Here is a 23,230-nt window from a genome sequence, read left to right as displayed (position 1 = left end):
TCGGTGTGGAATGAGCTTCCAGTGGAAGTGGTGGAGGCAGGTTCGATGGTATCATTTAAAAATAAATTGGATAGGTATATGGATGAGAAGGGAATGGAGGGTTATGGTATGAGTGCAGGAAGGTGAGAATAAGGGAAAATAATTGTTCGGCACGGACTTGTAAGGCCGAGATGGCCTGTTTCCGTGCTGTAATTATATGGTTATATGGTTAAGAAGTTAATTGCAAATGATTGGGAAAAAATATATATTATTTGGGTAGACGCGTCGATCCGCAGCTACTGGCTGACAAAAAATGACACACAGTGCCTTAGTAACTCAGCGAGTTAGGCTTGAGAACATAGAGAGGTGACGTTTCGGGCCTGAAGAAGGGTCCTGACCTGAAACGTCGCCTATCCACGTTCTCCAGAGGTGCTGCCTGACCTGCTGAGTTACTCCAAAACTAGTGTTTTTGAAAAATGATTTTGATATTGCCCATCTGATTTTTAGGCAGTCCCTCAATGATCAAAGATGGTTTATTTTTAACCCATACTTCTTCATTGGATTCTGAGGAGGTTTATGAAAGGAATGTAGAACTTGCAGACTGCCCGAGCAGAGAACAGAGATTTTTCTTGAACAACAGGAGAGGTGTCCGCGGAGAGCAAACGTTTCACAGCCGCTGCTGCTGTCCTTCTACTGGTGTGCCGTGGAAAGTATCCTCTCCTATGGCATCCTGGTGTGGTTTGCTAGCTGCACTGTGGCTGAGAGGAGGGTGCTGCAGAGAGTTATTAAAACTGCACAGAGCATCACAAACGCTCAACTGCCCTCCCTGGATGACATATACTTGCGCCGGGCCACAAACATCAAGCAGGACACATCCCACCCTGCCAACCACCTTTTCACTCTGCTACCCTCTGGGAGGTGATACAGGTCTCTGAGGACTAAAAAATAGTTTCTACCCATGTGCGATAAAAGAACTTAACTCTTAACAGAGAACACTGGGGGAAGCACAATATAATTCGGGGTGCAATATTTGTGCCATATTTTTAATACATATTTATTATTTTCTTTACTGATCTTGTGTTTATGTGAGTTGTGTTTTGTTCTTTTTAAATCTTTTATCCTGTGTCGAAGGAGATGCAATGGAATTTTGTTGCACAGTTGTTGTGCAATGACAATAAACGTATTCTAAATAAAAAATTCTAAATCCTAGGTGGCCCTTTTGTACATTTTATGTTGTCACTCAGCAAAAGACATATATGGAAAGGCAAGTTCAAATGCTGCATATGTTGACACAAATGCTTTAGTAACTCAGCGGGTCAGGCCGCATTGCTAGTGAAGATGGGTAGGAGACTTTTTGGGTCGAGATCCTTCTTCAGATTGATTGTAGCAGGGAGAGCAGGGATATTTCCGCCCCCGACCCTTCCCCTCTACCGTCAGTCTGAAGAAGACCTGCTGAGTTACTCCATCATTTTGTGCCTATCACCAAGAGGTTTGGTGGCACAGATATTGGGTGAGCGAATTAGGTTTGGGTGTGAAAGCTTCCACTGTTAAATAACCTGCACCAGCAAATTCCTAAAATTGCTCTTACCTCAAGTTAAATGGTGACTTTGTACACCAATGTGTGCTACTGGCTTCATGAGCGTTATTGAGATTGAGACCAAATAGAAAATTATTTTAGGTTCAGTGTATTTGCATTTATTGAAAACTAAATGTATAGGAAAGAACTGCAGATGCTGGTTTATACCAAAGATGGACACAATAATCTTTCTTTCAGCCTGAAGAAGGGATCTCACCCAAAATGTCACCTATTTCTTTTCTCTGGAGATGCTGCCTGACCCTCTGAGTTACTCCAACATTTTGTGTCCATCTTCAATTGCAAACTGAATCTAATGTCATTGATTTGGGACCATAGACCATGTTTCTATTGCCAGCTAGCCTCCCTTGTCTGGCCTGGAACTGGATCCCAGGACATCCTTTCAGTATGAAGAAGGGTTCTGACCCAAAACGGATAGGTGAAGTTTTGGGTGGGGGCCCATCTTGTGACTAATTGTAGTAGGGAGAGCAGGGAAATTTCCTTCCCCCCTCCGCACTACAATCAGTCTAAAGAAGGGTGCAAACCAAAAATATCACTCATCTGTTTTCTCCAGAGATGCTGCCTGACCCGCTGAGTTACTCCAGCACTTTGTGTCTATCTTTGGTGTAAACTAGCAGATAATCCACAGTTCCTTTTTATTAGAAAATACTGCATTACAGCTTCACAACTTGATGAAAGTGTGAACCAGCTAATTAGAAAATGTACTATATCTGCTTTCCTTAAGAGATGTTCCTTTTAGATTCAGGGCAATTGCAAGAAGGGAAAGGTTTACACCTTGATTAATGACGACTTCTTGCTTTCCCTTCCTGCTTTTCCCCGTATATACTGTTGCAATATTAATGCGCACCTATTTTTGTTGCTGCTGTTGACAACACATTCTTTACGTTACAGGGAAAACCATAAAAGTGGCAATCGCCAGTTCGAGCATTGGCTCTGGGGAAGTGGCATTGGCCTCCCTTCTATCAAGCAGTCAGCAGCAGCAGCAGACAGCACAGCATTCCGCAGGGGTGAAATCAGTCCCAGTATCCTCCGCGATCGCTGTCACACACATTCTCCAGCAGGTAATTACTCAGCTCGAACACTACGCCGAAACTGTCAGCAAGTTACACAGCCAGTGAGGGTTTGCAAAAAGAAAAAACATGGACAGTTTTATTTGCTTTTATGGAGAATGTCTCTTTCAAGAAGTAGAATGCTGACCCGTGATTATATTGGAGCATGCTGCTATGAATTTTGAAAGTGCTTGAGTATAGTTCAGATTAGTTTAGTGATACAGCATGGGAACAGACCCTTTGGCCCACCGAGTCCACGTTGACCATTGATCACCCGTTCATACTAGTTATCCCACTGCACACTAGGGGCAATTTCCAGAGGGCCAATTAACCTACACACCTGCACGTCTTTGGGATGTGGGAAGAAACCAGAGCACCTGGAGGAAACCCATGCATACGGTCACCGGGAGATCATGCAAACACCACACAGACAGAACCTGAGGTCAGAATCGAACCCAGGTAACCCTTCGGCCTGCTTGATACAACAGTATTCCCTAATTTCTCAACGCGTTATATCCAAATTATGTTGTAGAGATGCGTTCTAGCAGATCTACCTATCTACCTGCAAGGAAAACTTAATCCATTTTGGCACACGTACAACATGCATTAATTTTCTCTTGGGTTGCTCATTCCCCAAACCTTCACGCAGATCCCGATAAAGCTGCAAGCGGTTACGGAGCAGGCCTCCGCAGCCAAACAAGAGGACTCGGAGGCTGAAGAAAGCGAAGTAGAAGATGGTGACACGTTGGACCCACAAACTGGTCTCTTCTACAGGTCAAACATCTCGATGCCGCTGGCTCAGCCGCAAGAAAAGCCAGCTCTTCAACATCGGGAGGTGGCGCAGACTAAATTGCCGGCGCTGCAGAAATCGGTGGTGGCTGCAACCCAGGCCGCGCAAGCCATGGTGCAGGTGATCGCAGTCAAGGCGCAACAGCAGCTTCCAAAACCGCCGCATCAACCAAAATTGCAGCCGCAGTCCCCACACCCGCAGCAGCAGCAGCAGCCGGAGAAATCCCAGCTAGCCATTAAACAGCAGCCAGTCTCAACGGAGCAGCATCTTCCTGGACAGGTAACACCATACCGTGAGCGGCGGGCGATTGCATTGGTTACACTTTAAATGCTGTTTCTGATAGAATAGACAGGAGTCGGAGCGAGTAATAGTATCCTGTTTGTAAGTAGTCACTAACACTCACGCACAAAGTGGTGTATTCTTATTGATGGCCAGGAAAGTGTTAAACTTTACAGATCAAGAGCAGAAACAGTCCCTTCGGCCCACCAAGTCTGTGCCGACCAGCGATTATCCTGTACACTAGCACTATCCTGCACACTAGAGACAATTTTACAATTGTACCAAAGCCAATGAACCTGGCTGAACATCTTTGGAGTGTGGGAGGAAATTGAAGCACCCGGAGAAAACCCATGCAGTCACAGGGAGAACGTACAAACTCCGTACGACAGCACCCCATAGTCAAGATCGAACCCGGACCTCTGGTGCTGTAAGGCAGCAACTCTACCGCAGTGCCAATGTGCCGCCCATGTTTTCTTTAAGATTTCTATGAAGCATCTTTAGGGTGAGATGGAGAGAAGAGATTTTCATCATATTGAAGGCCCAATATAATTGGAAGCTCTGATGTGTATTTACAATCATAGTCATACAGAGTGGAAACTAGCCCACACTGACCAACATGTCCATCTACACTGCACCCACTTGCCTGCGTTTGGCCCATATCCCTCTAAACCTGGCCGATCCACGTACCTGTCCAATTGCTTCTTAAATGTTTCAATAGTCCCAGTCTCAACTACCTCTTCCTGCGGCTTATTCCATACACCCACCACTCTTTGTGTGAAACATAAAACCTATTCCTTTCTCTATCCTGGGAAATAATTGGAGCTGGGACTTGGTCAGGGAAAACTCTGACCTAAATCACAGGGCTGTCACTAAATATTTGCTCAAAATCACTGAAAAATTGACCAAGGAGAAAATAGCCATGGGTTGTGGAGGCACATATTTCAATCCCGGTTGAGAACAAATATAGTTTTATAGATACGGTTCAATTGATCGATCCTTCACCCCCCCATTAGGAAGCGTTATTCAGTCGAAGCCGACCTTGGCAGAATCAAGACTGCAGTGGTAACACGAAGCAAAGCTTGTAATGTCAACGATGTTGGCTGCAGTGGCTTCAGCCAAATCAGGGGTACTGGACTAAACTTTAGAGATACAGCGCAGAAACAGGCCCTTCGGCCCGCCAAGTTCGTACTGACCAGCGATCACCCCGTACACTAGCAGTATCCTACACACAAGGGGGCCAAAGCCAATTAACTTACAAACCTGTACATCTTTGGAGTGTGGGAGGAAACTGGAGCATCCAGAGAAAACCCATGCAGTCACAGGGAGAATGTACAAAGTCCGTGCAGACAGACAGCACCCGTAGTCAGGATCGAATCCGGGTCCCTGGCTAGTTCAGAACATTTTCAGAAAAATCGTCAAAAGTCGTCAAATCACTCTATCCGTGCCTAAATCCCAGCCTTTAGAAAGAAACCAGAAGCTTTACTTATCTCCCATTTCCAACCCAAACTAAAAATGAGGTTTAGAAGGTTTAAAAAAAACACAAAATGCTGGAGTAAGGTAGTGGGTCAAGCAGCATCTCTAGAGGACATAGATAGGCAGTTTTGGGTCAGGCTCTAAGAATGGTCCCAACCCGAAACATTGCCGATATGTGTTCTCCAGAGATGCTACCTGACATGCTGAATTACTACAATACTTTTTTTTTGTAAACCTGCTGTTGCTCTGTCTAAGTTTTTAGTTGTAATTCCTTGTAAACACTGACTTTAAGCACATAATTAATATCATTTTATGGTCATGATTAAGTAAGAATGAGAAGTGAGCTATAAAAACTAGAATATATTAATATCATAAATTAGACTCTAGGTCTTTAGACCTGCTTCCTGTAAAGACTCTATCCCCTACTCCCACTTCCTCTGACTTCGCCGCATCTGCGCCCAGGATAAAGTGTTCCATACCAGGGCATCGGAGATGTCCTTATTCATTGGGAAACCGGGGTTCCCCTCTTCCATTATAGATGAGGCTCTCACTAGGGTCTCCTCGATATCCCGCAGCTCCGCTCTTGCTCCCCCTCCCCCCATTCGTAACAAGGACAGAGTCCGCCTTGTCCTCACCTTCCACCCCATCAGCCGTCGCGTACAGCATATAATCCTCCAACATTTTCACCACTTCCAACGGGATCCCACTACTGGCCACATCTTCCCATCTCCATCCCTTTCTGCTTTCCGCAGAGACCGTTCCCTCCGAAACTCTCTGGTCAACTTGTCCCTTCCCACTCAAACCACCCCCTCCCTTGAGACTTTCCCCTGCAACCCGCAGGAGATGCAACACCAGTCCTTTTGCTTCCCTCCTCGACTCCATCCAAGGACCCAAACAGTCTTTCCAGGTGAGGCAGAGGTTCACTTGCACCTCCTCCAACCTCATCTATTGTATCCGCTGTTCCAGGTGTCAACTTCTCCACATCGGCGAGACCAAACGCAGGCTCGGCGATCGTTTCGCTGAACACCTCCGCTCAGTCCGTCTTAACCTATCTGTTCTCCCGGTGGCTCAGCACTTCAACTCCCCCTCCCATTCCCAATCTGACCTTTCTGTCGTGGGCCTCCTCCATTGTCAGAGTGAGGCCCAGCACAAATTGGAGGAACAGCACCTCATATTTTGCTTGGGTAGTTTACACCCCAGCGGTATGAACACTGACTTCTCCAACTTCAAATAGCCCTTGCTTTCCCTCTCTCTCAATCCCCTCCCCCTTCCCAGTTCTCCCATTAGTCTTACTGTCTCCGACTACATTCTATCTTTGTCCCAACCCCTCCCCTGACATCAGTCTGAAGAAGGGTCTCGACCCGAAACGTCCAGAGATGCTGCCTGACCCGCTGAGTTACTCTAGCATATTGTGTCTACCTAGGTTTTTAGATGTTGCCATAGTTTGACAGTCATGGAAGGTTGCAATGTACTAATGTACAATATGGATGGTTGTTTGTCATCCATTGTGTAGAAACAAATAATCTGGATGATGATGGTAAATTGGATGTAAGTATGCAGATGATACTAAGATAGGTGGGGTTGTGGGTAATGACACAAAAGATTTATGCCAGTTGGACACAAAGTGGCTGGAGTAATTGATAGCCGGCCAGGCAGCGTCTCTGGTAGGGAATTGAACAGAGGATAGAACTGTGCACAGTGAAAGTGGAATCTCATGTAGATAGGGTGGTAAAGTTTTGGGTCAATGTTAAAATTGTACAAGGCATTGACCCTTTTTCAGACCGAAGAAGTGATTTGACCCGAAACGTCGCCTATCCATGTTCTGCCTAACCAGCTGAGTTGCATCACCACTTTGTGTCTTTTTTAATTATATTGTGCGTTTATCTGGAACAGTTTATATGGCCGGTTCAAACAAGGGGTGACTTTACTGCTATTTTGTTATCCATGTCCAGCTCTTATCTTTTACTCCATTTATTTAATACTTGTCCTTATTTGTAACTGTCTATGGGGGCATTTTATTCTGTATTCACAACCCTTTGCTTTTAACCAACTTATTTTTAATTCTAAGATTTTCTTCCTCTGTTCTGGAACAGAAGAGCTGTCTTGAGCTGGCAAATGCATTTGGCCTATGTTTATTCCTTTAATTGGCTCAGGTTCTCTTCCCTCATTCGAGCTTTGCCCCCTGGAGTGTTCATTGATTTCAGTTGCAGCATGAGAACTAGTAGCTGCTTTGCCAAGACTGTGGTATCTACAGTAGATGACGTTAGCCTGATCACCCTTCCAAGTTGAGTGCTTAGAAATCTAAGCTAAAATGCAGTATGTTTAAATTCTTTGTAAAAAAACAGCAAAGTGCTTTGAAGTTCTGCCTGATAGTTTGATGGGATTGGGTCTTTGTATCTACAATTATGCATCGTTTACTCCCAATCTCAGTGTGCTGTTTAGGCTTCTAGTTTAGAGATACAGCCCTGCGGCTCACCGAGTCCACGCCGACCAGCGATTCCCGTACACTATCCTGCACACTCGGGACCATTTACAATCTTTACAGAAGCCAATTAACCTACAAACATGTACGTCTTTGGAGCGTGGGAGGAAACCGGAGCACCCGGGTAAAACCCACGGGGAGGACGTACAAGACAGCACCCGTAGTCAGGATTGAACCTGGGTCTCTGGCGCTGTAAGTCACCAACTCTACCGCTGCGCCCTAGATGATCAACTCACTAGATGATTTTTAGTATATCCCTGCCTATGATGAGGCCACCTAGAAGTTTTCTTCAAGTTGCTCAGTGTCTTTAAGCTACTGTGCACAAAGCATGTCTGTCAAAACTACAGCAAGGTGTCTATGCGATTACAATTATCAGAAAAGATTGAAGAGATTGGGTTTCTTTTAAAGAGGAGATTATGAAGCAGTTTCATAGCATAGTCATAGAAAAGTTGCCATGAGATGGATCCAAACTGTAAATGTAAGACAACCACCAGTACAAGCCAGTCTGTAACTTGGGAGAAACTATCTTACCTAGAGTGGTTGGAATATGGGATTCGCATGTTGTGGTTTAGATGAATAGCGTAGACGGATTTAAATGGGGAAGTATGTGCACGTGGATGAAAGAACAAAAATCTAAACACATGACGTTAGTCGATATATAATGGGAAGAGGCTAGTGTGTAACATGAAAACCCTGGATCATTAGTGTAATATTGATTGCTGTGCACTTGGCTCAAAAATTACTCATGGAGATTATCAGAAGATTAGATATTGAACTTGATCTCTGGATTCTGGGTCTGGCTTGTCATTCTACCTCAGCCAAAGACTCAAACATAACTTATGCTACACCAATGCCATGCATTCCTGTTTATCTGGATCAGCTATTCCAGTGACTGAGATTGCCAATGCAGAGACTAAACAGGCACAGTTTGGTGCAGTAGATTTGTCTCACTAGAAACTGAATGAATATGATACACAAGCAATGTGTAGGAAGGAACTGCAGATGCTGGTTTACACCCAAGATAGACACAAAGTGATGGAGTAACTCAGCGGGACAGGCAGCATCTCTGGACAGAAGGAATGGGTGACTTTTTGGGTCGAGACCCTTCAATTAATAAGAAGGACTTTCGATATCAACAGATAGGGAATATTTTCATCTTCAGTTTATATTCTCTCTTGCATTCCTGAAATCACATCATTCAGAAAGCTTAGTATCTCAGCCAATAAAACTGATGGGTAGGTTAAATTTAAGAAATATTTGTTTTCATTATTTTTAACACCAGATGGATTTATACGGTAATGTTTCATGTTTTATTTCTTTAGCTTTCACCTTTGTTATTAATCTAGCATACTGCGGTCCCTTCTAGAATTCCTACTAAAGCCCAACATTAAAAATCCAATGGCTCAGCACAGACCAGTATCAAATCTGAGAACTACCTCCTCTACAAAAAATAAGACGCACAGTGCTGAAGTGACTCAGTGGATCAGGCAGCATCTCTGGAGAACATGGATAGACGACGTTTCGAGTCGGAATCCTTCTTCAGACTCTGAACGAAGACTGCAATCTTCGGAGTCTGAACAAGAGTCCAGGCATACCTATTAGTCATAACTACCTGGTCTATGTAGCTCCATTTCTTTCTGAGCCAAATGTGAGAGGAGCGAGGGTAATGGGTGGTGGTGACAAGCGGTGGAAGATTCAGGCCCCAAATCACTCTACTGTGACATTCCAGTTCTTGATTCACTCGGTGAAACGGAGCACCAAGCTTCAAATGCTGGAAACTGAAATTTAAAAAAACAAAACAAGAAAAATGATGGAAATGTTCGGCTGCACCTTGAAAGGAAAGATGGATTAATGTTGCAGGCCTTCATCAGAAGTGGTGTGACACTGAGTAACTTCGTTGAAAGAAATTGCAGACTGTTCTGCTCTGTCCTCCCATTGTCATTTAATGATTATTGTAGGGCTTCTGTTGACATTTGCAGGCACACCCTCCCATCATAAGCCAAGGAGCAACAGTCACCAAAATAACCTTTGGGAATTACCAAGCCACCACCATCACGAAAAAGGCCTGTGGCAGCTCAGAGAGCTCAGTACTGGCAACAAACTATTACACGGTGCAATCTTCCAAAAAGTCCACGGAAACAGATATTTTAAAGATTTCAATGATGGAGGCCCAGATCGAATTGAACGAGGAAGCCGCCAATGTAGACGCTAGAAAAGAGAGGAAGTCCACCGTGCCGAAAGTGAGCGCACTGCAGTCAGCTCAATCGAGTCAGTTCCAAAAAGCAGCTGCGGAATCCGCGGCCAAAGACAAGGAAGGCAAACAGAACCCACAGAACACACTTCCACCCAGGGCAGCAGAGGGAACTGGAAAGTCTACTCAGAGCCACTTTCTTCAGATTCAGAATGTAACACGAGAGAAGTTTGATGAAATATCTGCAGATATCCTTATTCAGGTAAGCATACGTGTATCTGTTTACAATCTTGACACAGCCTCGATGTGCATGTCGTGCACAGACTCTGTGTTCCGTCACCTGTCTGTGGCACCAAGAGAGAAGTAAACTCAAGGCAGTTTAGCAGCATTTTGCAGGGGAAATCAAAGGACACAAAGTGCTGGGGGGGTGGGGGTCAGCAACTCTGGAGAATGTGGATGGGTGACTTTTCGGGTGGGGACAAATGATGTTCCAAGCGCAGTTGTAAACGGTTCTAAGTTGCTTCTGAACTTTAGTTACAGACTTACCCAGCTGTGAAATTTATGCCTGAAAAATAACGCTCCGTGTAATGTGAAAGTTCATTTAAAATGGCAGTCTTCAGTGAAAAAATATTACCACATGCAAAGATTTCGAAGAGCCTAACCTCACCCTGGAGTAGAACAACTAAACAAAAACGATTCCTCGTGCTACAGATATATTTTTCTTTTCTGGATGTTATACTGGAAGGGTCAGCTAGTCCTCAATTCCCTTCCTGTTGTAACATTTAAAGGTATCAGAGTGTGACCTGGCCTAGTCCATAATACCTTTCAAAGTCTGAAAGAAATGTTCGTAGATATTTTCAAAATCAAGTTTTATGAAAACCTTCAATCTTCAAAAAAAAAAAGCACAAGGCCAGGATAAAGCAAGTACCAGAAAGAGCTTTGATTATGGCCTCTGCTTTTACGTCTGCCGTCCATATTAATTTATGCATGAAGCCACACAAGGCAAGTAGATACCAGGCTCGATGCCTGGTATGTACAAGCTCAAGTTACTACACCTGGTGGAAATTTAGTTATTGGAACTAGTTTTGGTATCCTGAATTAATCATAGTCATATGGTGTTTCAAAGGCCCTTCTCGTCCATACCATCCAAACCCATGCCAATGGCCATTTGGCCCATATCCCTCTAAACCTTTCCTTTCCATGTAAATGTCCAAGTGGCTTAGTTCTTTTCTTGTTCCTGTCTCACCTACTTCTTATGGCAGCTCACTCAGCATCTGTGTGGGAAAGGTTGTTCCTCGGTGTAATGTTTGAGACCACTTAAGGCCCTGTTGTGACTAGCACAAAGAAAATACGTCCGACATCTTGTAAGTAAAATATATTCTGCCCCACCCACGGAAACTTCTCGAAGGTCACCTGATCTCGATCACGAGGCACAGGCATTTATATTAAAGGGGCACTGGCATGTATATTACATATACATCACACTCGGGTTCCTATTAAATCTTTTCCCTCTCACCTTAAAGCTATGACCTCTAGTTCTTGATTCCCCTTATCCTGGGGGAAAAAAAGACTGCATCCACCCTATCTATTCCCCTTGTGATTTTGTACACGTCTAAAAGATTGGCCTCCTGAACTCCAATGGATAAAGTCCTAGCCTGCCTAACCTCTACCTGTATCTCAGTCCCTCGATTCTTGCAAATGTCCTCGTAAATCGTCTCTGCACTCTTTCCAGCTTAGGGGCATAATTTCTTCAAATTATTAGGGGAAAACCTCCAGTCTCCTCTGTTGCAGATTACTATGCAATAACACCTCCTGAAAAAGACGCATGCAAGAATATATAGAAGCTAGACTTGAGCTTTGGTTATGTACCACCCTCACATTGTATTGCAGGTATTGGCTGAATTATATGAATTAGTTGTCAAAGGTTGACCAGGGCACACAGACAGCAACTAGTTAGTTTTAGTTTTAGTTTAGTTTAGAGATACAGGCCATTCCCCCCCCGGAGTCCATGCCGACCAGCGATCCCAGCGCACTAACACTATCCTACACACACTAGGGATAATTTACAATTATACCAAGCCAATTAACCTACAAACCTGTACGTCTCTGGGGTGTAGGAGACTATCCACCCGGGTCACGGGGAGATCTTACAAACCCCATACAGACAGCACCCTTAGTCCGGATCAAACCCGGGTCTCTGGCGCTATAAGGCTGCATCTCTACCACCGTTCCACTTTGCTGCCCATCTTATTGACTTTAAAAGATAGGATAAGTCTGGGAGAGAAAACTATCCAGGAAAATTGACCAGTTCACATTTATCACCAAGCAAATTTTGATATTTTTGGCTTGAAAGGAAAAAAACCCAAGACAAAAAACCTAAGACAAGGAGAAACAGTCTTGTATGCCGTTAGAAACACAAGAAATAGAAGCAACAGCCCTTGATGCCTGTTCTGTATCTGATCTCTTATCTCACCGCCTCGTTCAGGCACGCGCCACACATCCTTTGATTCTCTTTATTTAAAAAAAAAATCAATGGATCTCTTGAATATATTTAATGTGGTCTCTGTAACCCTTTTGTTCAAAAGATCCCCCTTTGGGCGAAAAAAATTCTTCCTACCTTAGTACTGAATGGCTGATCCCTGATTTTGAATCGGTGATCATCTTTCCAGATACTCCGACTGGTGGAGAGCAGAAGGGGTGGGGTGGAGGGAGAAGGGGTGGGGGGAGAATTATCAATGATTCTTCCTTATTAAGACCCATAATAATTTTGTATGTTTTAACATGATCGCCAATCTGTTCCCCTGATCTAATGAGAATTCAGGCCCATCTGGTCCTTCAGGGCGGCACGGTACCTCAGCGGTAGAGTTGCTGCCTTACAGAGCCAGAGACCCGGGTTTGATCCTGAACACAGGTGCTGTCTGTACGTTCTCCCTGTGGCCTGCGTGGGCCCTCTCCGAGATCTTCGGTTTCCTCGCACACTCCAAACATGTACAGATTTGGAGGTTAGTTGGCTTGGTACAAATGTAAATTGTTCCGAGCGTGTGTAGGAGTGTTAATGTGCAGCGATCGCTGTTCGGTGCGGACTTGGTGGGCTGAAGGGCCTGTTGCTACGCTGTATCTCAAACTAAACTAATCTTTGCCACATTCCCTCATATGCACACAATCCTTCCTCAGACGGGGAGTGCTGACTTGTACACATTATTTCACGTGCCTTGACCAAGATCCTATGGTATTTGGAGCAAGACATCTCTTCTGCTTAAATCCTCTTGTGTTGAAGGCCTAATTGCTTGTTATAGCTGGATATTAACATTTATTGCTCTATATACGTAGACACTTAGGCCTGTGCCTGTGTGTGTCTGTATATGTATGTATGTATATGTGTGTGTGTGTGTATATATGTGTGTGTATATGTGTATATATATGTATGTATATGTATATGCATGTATATATATATGTGTGTGTGTATATATATATATGTATATGTGTGTGTGTGATATATATATATATATATATATATATATAAAAATAATCTAATTTTTAAATTCCTGATCTTCTAATCTATCTCGATGCAACCCTTACCTTTTTTTATTTGCCCCTTCTCTGGTTATAACACTACATTCTGCACTGTTTATTTTTCCTTTTTTCTGCTTTATCTTTGTACTAATGTACATGTATGGTGTGATTGATGAAGTGACATGCAAAGCAAAGTTTTTCACTGTGCCTTGGTGCACATGTCCATAATAAACCAAAACCTAATCATATTCTGCCAGAGGAGGTAGTTGAGGCTGGGACTATCCCATCGTTTAAGAAACAGTTAGACAGGTTCGTGGATAGGACAGGATTGGAGGGATATGAACCAAATGCGGGTAGGTGGAACTAGTGTAATTGGGGCAAGATGGCCAGCGTGGGCAAGTTGGGCCGAAGGGCTGTTTCCACACTGTATCACTCTGACTCTAGATTCTGTCCATCATGTGTTGCTCATTTACTTACCTTTATATTTCCCTGCACAGAGACGCAGCTGGTAGAGCTGCTGCCTCACAGCACCAGTGACCCGGGTACGATCCTAACCTCACGTGCTGCCCGTGTGGAGTTTGTACATTCTCCCCGTGACCATGTGGGATCCTCTTGGTGCTCCGGTCTTCTTCTTCTTTCGTGTCCATCTTGCTGCAAATGTTGACCTTGTTGTCATCGTCCGTCCTGAAAAGAACGCAAGCTTCCGGCGACAATCAGTGGGAGCCATCACTTGCCACAATAGATGATGGTGGTAGCAGAATTAGCTCGGGAGACTTCCAGTTTCCAGCCCCGCGATGTGGATGCTTCTGGGTTATCCCCCTACACCCCAAAAATGTGTGGGTTTGTAGGTCGTTTGGCCTCTAATTGAAAAGAAATTGCACTTAGTGTGTAGGGAATTGATGAGAGTAGGATAATATTGAACTAGTGAGAACAGGTGATCAATGTTTGACGAGAACTTTGGTGGGGCCACGAGCCTACTTCTATGCTGTATATCTAAAACTAAAAATAACTATCTTCCTCACAGCCCTCATTGCCACCAAGTGACAATGAATGCCTCATTGAATTACAGTAACAAAATTTACTCTTAGCAATTAACTAATACAATAACCCCACATTTTAGTTTAGTTTATTGTCATGTGTACCAAGGTACAGTGAAAAGCTTTTGTCACATGCTAACCAGTCAGTGGAAAGAAAATGCATGATTATAATCGAGACATCTACAGGTACAGATACATGATAAAAGGAATAACGTTTAGTGCAAGGTAAAGTCCGATTAACGATAGTCTGGGGTCTCCAATGAGATAGATGGTAGTAGTTGTAAGTTGCTTTGCCCTGTCCCACAAATCCTCAGTGTGACCACCCTCCGTACCAAAATCACTGTAGCAATCCTCTATTAGGACGGAATTAATGTTTATGGGAAATGTATTTATAATGTAAAAATCAGTAAAACAGTGGGTTTACTTTCATTAATTGTGTTTAGAAATTAAATCTGTTACAGAAAATAGTGCCCAAATTGATTATATTAGTTTAAAGATAGAGTGCATAAACTTTGGCCCACTGAGTCCGCGCCGACCAGCAATCCCCCGCACACTAACACTATCCTACACACACTAGGGACAATTTACAATTATACCAAGCTAATTAACTAACCGACAAGCCAGTACGTCTCTTGGAGTGTGGGAGGAAACCGAAGCACCCGGAGAGAACCCATGCGACCACGGGAAGAACGTGCAAACTCCGCACAGCCAAGTTGTGGTTTGGTGTTTGTAGATTCTATTATGGAGCATAATCAATTTAGACAATACATACTCTGCAGAACAGAACAAATTAATGAGAGTGTGCAGGTTCACCAAGTCCACAGGGTGACAGTCAAGTTAATGAGGGAACAGGTAACCTGGTGGCCCTTTAGACTGGAATTGAAATATTCATTGCATATTGGCTTTGAGGGTTTCCTTCTTTTCCATTTTCATTCATTTCTTTACATGACTAATATATTTTGTTTGTTCTATTCTCACATAAATTATTTCTTATAATTTGGGCCATTGTCTTTTTAGTTGGTTATATGACTTTAAAGATGCAATATATTTTGTTATAGACTTGATATTCTTTTAAATTGTGCTTAGTAATTGGATAAATAATTGCATGCAGCTGACGTCTACTGATAGGATTTTGGTCGTTTGGCTCTTGATTGAAAAAAAATTGGAAGTGGTACTAAATTTATGTAATGCATTGGTGAGACTGGGGTGACATCGTAAATTCACTTGTTTAAGAAGGAACTGCAGATGCTGGAAAATCGAAGGTAGACAAAAATGCTGGAGAAACTCAGCGGGTGAGGCAGCACCAATGGAGCGAAGGAAATAGGCGTGACGCGGCGTGATGACGTATTGACGCCAGTGTCGCAACTTTTTTTTGTCGCCGCTGGATTTTGAAATGTTCAAAATCTTTCGGCGACCCTGATACGCAGGCAGTCGCTGAAAAAATCGCCAAGTGGGACAGGCCCTTTAGTACTAGGATGGATATTGGCTGCTGTCTGGTTGCAATGTCAATGATCAATGTTTTCCCTTCGTCCTAGTCTATACCGCAGTATTCCATACCAAGTCAATCCAGCTCGAATGTGGTCTTTGATCCCAGTCTGAAGATAGGTCTTGACCCGAAACATCGCCTATTTCCTTCGCTCCATAGATGCTGCCTCACCCGCTGAGTTTCTCCAGCATTTTTGTCAACCTTCGTACATTCACTTAGCTTGTTATAAACAAAATATTAGTAATAGAAAGTTATCACTTTTAATATATTTGTACCAGAAATGAAAAGCTTTGTTTACGAAGAATGCAATTAAAGAAAATTAAACCATCATGAAAATTAAGTGACCATTTTAATGAGAGCTTTCAAAATTATAAAAGTTGTTGAAAGAGCAATAAAGTATTTCAGCTGATTGCCAAATTGATAGTAAGATCACTCAAGGAAACATTTATCTCAATGGTAGGACTTTTGCCTCTTACACTGTTTGAAAATATATATTTGAGATGTAAGATACTTTCGAGATACCTCAAAATTCTGAAAGGCGCTATAGCGATGTATGTTTTTTCCTCGAAGACACGAGATACATGTTGGAATCCTGTGGGGGAAAAAAACCCATAAAGTACTGGAGGAACTCAACAGGCCGGACAGCTTCTGTGGAGGGAAAGGACCAGTGACATTTGGGTCGGGACCCTTCTTCAGACTCTGAAAGAAGTCTGAAGTCTTCAGTCCGAAGAGGGTCCTGACCCTAAACGTCAGCTGCCCATTCTCTCCACTGACCTGCTGAGTTCTTCAAGCACTCTTTTTTTGATCAGGTTCTTCTGTTGATCAACAGTGGAGGAATGAACAAAAATGTCCGTGAAATATTTTTCTACATAAGATTATTCAGTAATTGAGAAGATACAAATAGAAAGGTTTAGTTTAGTTTAGAGGTACAGCGTGGAAACAAGCCCTTTGACCCACCAAGTGCGTGCCGACCAGCGACCCCATACACTGGCATTATCCTACCCACTGGAGATGATTTACAATCTTTACTGAAGCCACTTCACCTACAATCCTATGTCTTTGGAATGTAGGTCTTTAAAGATATCACAGACATTTAAAATATTTGTACCAAAAAAGGCAAATGGGTGAAGATAGGTAGTCAAACATTTAAGGATCTGTTCCACTTGACGATTTTTTTCGGCGACTGTCGTCATCATTGACTGACATATTAGGTCACCGAAAAAGACGCGGCGTGATGACGTATTGACGCGATGATGTATTGATTTCCTCAAGTGCGCAACTTTTTTTTTGCTCGCTGGATTTTGAAATGTTTTGCCGACCCTGATATGTCAGTCAATGACGCCAGCAGTCGCCGAAAAAAATTGCCAAGCGGGACAGTCCCTTTAGTACTAGGATGGATATTTGCTGCTGTCTGGTTGCAATGTCAATGATCAATGTTTTCTCTTCGTCCTAGTCCATACCGCAGTATTCCATACCAAGTCAATCCAGCTCGAATGTAGTGGTCGAACCCAGTGGTCTTTTGGATATCACAAACTTTACCAGCCAAAGGATCGCTGATGAGGAGTCTGTACAGTATTCAGCCATGGAACAAGATATGGACAGTAGCAACGAGGAAGGTCCAGAGCCCAGTTCAACAGACAGTGCGGCTAGTCAGCCTCCTTGAAAGACCGGCTCTACTTCAGCAACTGACATGTCCCACTGTGTCTTGAGAAACTTCTCCATGAGGAGACAAGTGTTTGAGTTTTTTTAAGAATATGTACATAGAAACTGTTTTTTGGTAGAAAATAAGTTGTAAAGAAGATTCTGTATATATACATTTAGAACTTTCAAAGTGAAAGAAGTATTTTTTTTTTAATGATTTAAGAAGGCCCAATCATTTTCATTTGACTGAAAACTAACCACACCAAGAATTCTTGCCATTCCCAAGAGAAACAAATGGACATATTATTGTAGCCTTTTGGGAAGCAGTCAAAAGAAAACGTACTATTGTGTCGGTAGGAGTCTGGGCCTGGAGGTGGGCTCTCCCCAGGGGAGTAAATATCTCTGCGCCATTAATAATAAAAAACAATTGACAAATTATCTCACTGAAGCAAGTTACCACCTAATATTGAGACATGTGGAATAATTACCAATTAGCATCTTTGCATGCCCGCCCGCTATGTCACACTCGAGATTACATGTTTATCATGCTAATTTTGTTATGTTTATTGTGTGGATTTATTGATTATCTGGAAATTGAAAAGATGGGAGTTTTTAATGACAATAAGGCATTGGAGCAGAATTAGGCCATTCAGCCCATCAAGTCTACTCCGCAATTCTATCTCTCCCTCCGAACCCCATTCTCCTGTCTTTTCCTCCATAACCCCTGACACCCCTACTAATCAGGAATCTATCTCCCTTAAAAATATCCATTGACTTAATAATAATATTAATAATACATTTTATTTATGGGCGCCTTTCAAGAGTCTCAAGGACACCTTACAAAAATTTCGCAGGTAGAGGAAAAACATGTAAGGGGAATTAAATAAATAGTAGAGACATGACTAGTACACAAAGTAAAGACAATACAATTCAAAACACAATATGAGGCAATTGATGCACAGATGAAAAGGGAGGGGGACGTGGGGCTAAGGATAGGCAGAGGTGAAGAGATGGGTCTTGAGGCGGGACTGGAAGATGGTGAGGGACACGGAATTGCGGATCAGTTGGGGGAGGGAGTTCCAGAGCCTGGGAGCTGCCCTGGAGAAGGCTCTGTCCCCAAAACTGCGGAGGTTGGACTTGTGGATGGAGAGGAGACCGGCTAATGTGGATCTGAGGGACCGTGAGGGTTGGTAGGGGGAGAGGAGGTCAGTGAGATATGAGGGGGCCAGATGGTGGAGGGCTTTGTAGGTGAGGATCAGGATTTTGTAAGTGATCCGGTGGGAGATGGGAAGCCAGTGGAGTTGTTTGAGGACTGGAGTGATGTGATGCCAGGATTTGGTGTGGGTGATGGCGGGCGGCTGCGTTCTGGACCAGTTGGAGTCGGTTGATGTAGGTGGAGCTGATGCCAAGGAGAAGTGAGTTGCAATAGTCCAGTCGGGAGGAGATGAAGGCATGAAGTGCAAAACTCTGAAATTGAATCGGTTAGGCTGCCATCTGATATTGAGTTTCCTTCTGAACATTCTTCAGATCATCATCTGCATGATAGCCTCGACTGATCCATATGTCTTCTGCAAGGGCAGGCGTCATGAGAGAGGGTGAGAGAGTTTGGCGATGTTGCGGAGATGAAAGAAGGAGGTTTTAATGACATGGCGGATGTGATGCAAAGATCACGCCAAGGTTGCGGGCCTTGGGAGATGGGGAGACAGTGGTGCCGTCGATGGTGAGAGTGGGGTTATTGATTTTGCTGAGTGTGGCTTTGGAGCCTATGAGGAGGAATTCTGTCTTATCACTGTTGACTTTGAGGAAGTTATGTTGCATCCAGGTTTTTATAGCTGACAAACAGGAGTTGATATGGGAGAGGGGGGGAGTTGTGGGGGTATTTGGTGCCGAGGTAGATCTGGGTGTCATCGGCGTAACAGTGGAAGTCCAGGTTGAAGTGGCAGAGTATCTGACCAAGAGGGAGGATGTAGATGATGAAGAGGATTGACTTGGCCTCCACAGCCTTCTGTGGCAAAGAATTCAACAGAGCCACCACCCTCGGACTAAAAAAATTCCTCCATCTCCATTCTGAAGGTACGTTCTTTAATTCTGAAGCTGTGTCCTCTGGTTCTAGACTCTCCCACTAGTGGAAACGTCCTCTCCACATCCAGTTAATTTTCCGGTATCCACGAATGGGTGAGTACTTTGCCTTCAATCATTCTTCGAAGTCGGGTCGTGTAAAACAAAAAGTCAATGCAAGGGGAGCCGGACGGCTTGATTTTCCTTTCAAGTTCTTAGTTTTTGAATTTCGGAAATTCATGGAAGATTTTGAGGTAAAACTGAAATTAAAAAATATATACTGCTGAGAGCATTTGATAGTTCCAATTAGTGGTATGTTGATTTGTTCTAATTTCAAGAAGCTCACGCATTCCGCTCTCCCTCACCCTAGTCTAAGATTCTGTGAACTGCGAGGAGGATGCTATGAGAATGCAGGGTGACTTGGACAGGTTGGGGGAGTGGGCGGATGCATGGCAGATGACGTTTAATGTGGAGAAATATGAGGTTATCCACTTTGGTAGCAAAAACAGGAAGGCAAATTACTAAGTTGGGAAAAGGGTAAGTACAGTGGGATCTGGGGTCCTTGTTCATCAGTCTATGAAAGTAAGCATGCAGGTAAAGCAGGCAGTGAAGAAAGCGAATGGCATGTTGAGCAAAGAGGTCCTTCTGTAGTTGTACAGAGCCCTAGTGAGACCACATCTGGAGTATTGTGTACAGTTATGGTCCCATAATTTGAGGAAGGACATTCTTGCCAATAAGATGCCCTCTCATCCTTCTAAACTCCAGAGTATACAAGCTCATCCGCTCCATTCTCTCAGCAGATGACAGTTCCGCCATCTCGGAAATTAACCTTGTAAACCTACGCTGCACTCCCTCAATAACAATGATACAAACTCCGCATAGACAGCACCCAAAGTCGGGATTGTCGCTGAGGCCAGTGCCAGTGGGCTATCCTACTTCTCTTGAACGTGCTCAAGTTCTTACTTAGGGCCTTTTCTGCCAATTCTGGTACTTAGACCAAATCCCTCAATTCCATTAACATCTTAAAAATCTTTTTATTTCTTTGAAGATACTCAGCAACTGAGCCTCTGTAGCCCTTGGATAGAGAATTCCAAATAGATATTACCTCTTGTCACTCAGCAGTGTGTCACAAGTAACCTGGATATATTATGTTTAAGAAGGAACTACAGATGCTGGAAAATCGAAGGTAGACAAAAATGCTGGAGAAACTCAGCGGGCCTCCTCCATGGCCAGAGTGAGGACCACCGTGAATTGGAGGAGCAGCACCTCATATTTCGCTTGGGCAGTTTGTACCCCAGCGGTATGAACGTTGCCTATTTCCTTCACTCCATAGATGCTGCCTCACCCGCTATGCATTTTTATCTACCCTGGATATATTTATACTCGTATAAATTATTGAAATGGATTGGAACAGCTTGGTGCCAGTGGCTTCCCATTAGTTGCAGCTTCTCTACCAAAAAAAAGGACCCACGTTGATATTTATTAATATTGATATCCCCCTCCCATTCCCACACTGACCTTTCTGGCCTGGAACTCCTCCATTGCCAGAGTGAGGCCCAGCACAAATTGGAGGAGCACCACCTAATTTTTCGCTTGGGCAGCTTACACCCCGGCAGGACTTCTCTAACTTCAACTAACCCTTACTTTCCCTCTCTCTCCATCCCATCCCAGTTCTCTGACCAGTCTTACTGTCTCCGACTACATTTTACCTCTGTTTTGTTACCTTCTCCCAACTAACAATGATCTATTCTACATTTTCATTGATATGCATTCCCTTTGTCCCGTTTTCACACCTTACCCTTCCTTATCTATACACTTCCATATCTATGTACCTCCCATTTCCCCTGACATCAACCTGCAACGTCACCCATTCTTCTCTCCAGAGATGCTGCCTGTCCTGCTGAGTTACTCCAGCATTTTGTGTCCCTCGCACTTGTTGATGTTCTCCATTTTCTATTTATTCAGACATTATTCTATGTCAATATACCCAAATACAGTGTGCTATGAAAAAAACCCACATTGCTGGAGTAACTCAGCGGGTCAGGCACCATCTCTAGAGGATCTGGGTCGTTGCCGTTTTGGTCCAGGACTCTACTTCATACCGAGCTGGTGGTTCATCATACTGAAGAAGGGTCCCGACCAGAAACATCACCTATCCACGTTCTCCAGAGATGCTGCCTGACCTGCTGAGTTATTCCAGCAAATTGTATCTTTTTTTGTAAACCAGCATCTGCATTTCCTGATTTCTGGCACATTGTCTTTACAAGTCTAATTTAGAGATGCAGCGCGGAAACAGATGCTTCGGCCCGCCGTGTCCGTGCCGACCAGCGATCACCCACGTACACTTGCACTATCCTACACACAAGGGACAATTTACCATTTTTACCCAAGCCTGTATGTCTTTGGAATGGGGTAGGGAACCAGAGCTCCTGGAGAAAACCCGGGGAGAATGTCACGGGGAGAATGTTACAAACTCCGTATAGTCAGAATGAATATGGGTCTCTGGCTCTGTAAGGCAGCAACTTTACTGCCGCGCCACTGTGCCAAGTCCAACTGCATTGCATTGAATAAGTTTATTGGCCAAGTATTCACATACAAGGAATTTGCTTTGGTGCTCCACCCGCAAGTGACAACATGACATTCCTAGCTGTCACAGTATGTCATGTTGTCACTTGCGGGTGGAGCACCAAGGCAAATTCATTGTATGTGAATACTTGGCCAATAAACTTAATTCATTCAAACTTCATTCATTCAAACTGATCTACCCAAATAGATCGAGGGCCATAAAGTTGTGAAATGTGGAAATGTCCACGTTGCATATTTACATGATTCTTGCAGTAATCGCATTGTCCACATTTCCAATCAACTCTTCCCACACTCAGTCACCCACCTGCACATTAAGGACTTTCTGAGCGTTGAATTAACCGCCGACTCAGCCATCTTTGGGGGGTAACTGGAGCACCTGGGGAATAACATACGTGGTCACAGGAAGAATTTGCAAACAACACCATAGAGCGCGTCAGAAATTGGGATTGAACTCTGGTCCGGGGAGCTATGAAACAGCTAAACTCACACTGTGCCCACAGATCTTTGCTGCAACCTGGATTTCCAATAGATTTTATGTTATAGGAGCTGAATTAGGCCCATTTGGCCCATCAATCATGGCTGATCTATCTTTCCCTCTCAACCCCATTCTCCTGCTTTCTCCCCCAAATGCCTGACACCCGTACTAATCAAGAAATAAATATTTGTCTAACGTTTGGGAGATGGCAGTCAGTATAAGAAGGCTCCAAACAAGTTCTAGAAGTAGAATTAGGCCTTTTGGCCCATGAAGTCTACTCTGCCATTCAATCTTAGCTGATCTATCTCTCCCTCTCAACCCCATTCTGCCTTTGACCCATGACATCCATGCTAATCAAGAATCTGTCAATATCCGCCTTAAAGATATCCATTGACTTGCCCTCCACAGCTACCTGTGGCAATGATTCCACAGATTTACCACCCTCTAACTAAAGAAATTCCTCTTCATCTCCTTTCTAAATGTACAACCTTTTATTCTGAGGCTCTGGTCCTAGACTCTCCCACTGGTGGAAACATCCTCTACATTCACTCAATCCAGTCATTTCACTATTCGGTAAGTTTCAATGAGGGTTCCCCC

At 43.7% G+C, this 23,230-nt stretch overlaps 1 protein-coding gene across 10 annotated transcripts in view; it reads left to right on the top strand.

The window, feature by feature from the left end:
• emsy (EMSY transcriptional repressor, BRCA2 interacting) overlaps nucleotides 1-17,952 on the top strand; it is a 90,187-nt gene extending 72,235 nt beyond the window's left edge. For 3 of the 10 annotated variants that reach the window (XM_055637533.1, XM_055637531.1, XM_055637530.1), the window contains 4 exons: nucleotides 2,465-2,634; nucleotides 3,272-3,691; nucleotides 9,626-10,099; nucleotides 17,327-17,952. In XM_055637533.1, the coding sequence (XP_055493508.1) occupies nucleotides 2,465-2,634; nucleotides 3,272-3,691; nucleotides 9,626-10,099; nucleotides 17,327-17,536 (1,274 nt within the window). In that variant the 3' untranslated portion in view covers nucleotides 17,537-17,952. The other 7 variants (XM_055637532.1, XM_055637534.1, XM_055637535.1 and 4 more) reach the window with 7 other exon arrangements.
• The last annotated feature ends 5,278 nt before the right edge of the window (nucleotides 17,953-23,230 follow it).

This window comes from Leucoraja erinacea, chromosome 6 (genome assembly GCF_028641065.1).
Source record: "Leucoraja erinacea ecotype New England chromosome 6, Leri_hhj_1, whole genome shotgun sequence".
Classification (NCBI taxonomy): Eukaryota; Metazoa; Chordata; class Chondrichthyes; order Rajiformes; family Rajidae; genus Leucoraja; species Leucoraja erinaceus.
This window is presented reverse-complemented; position numbering and strand designations above follow the sequence as displayed.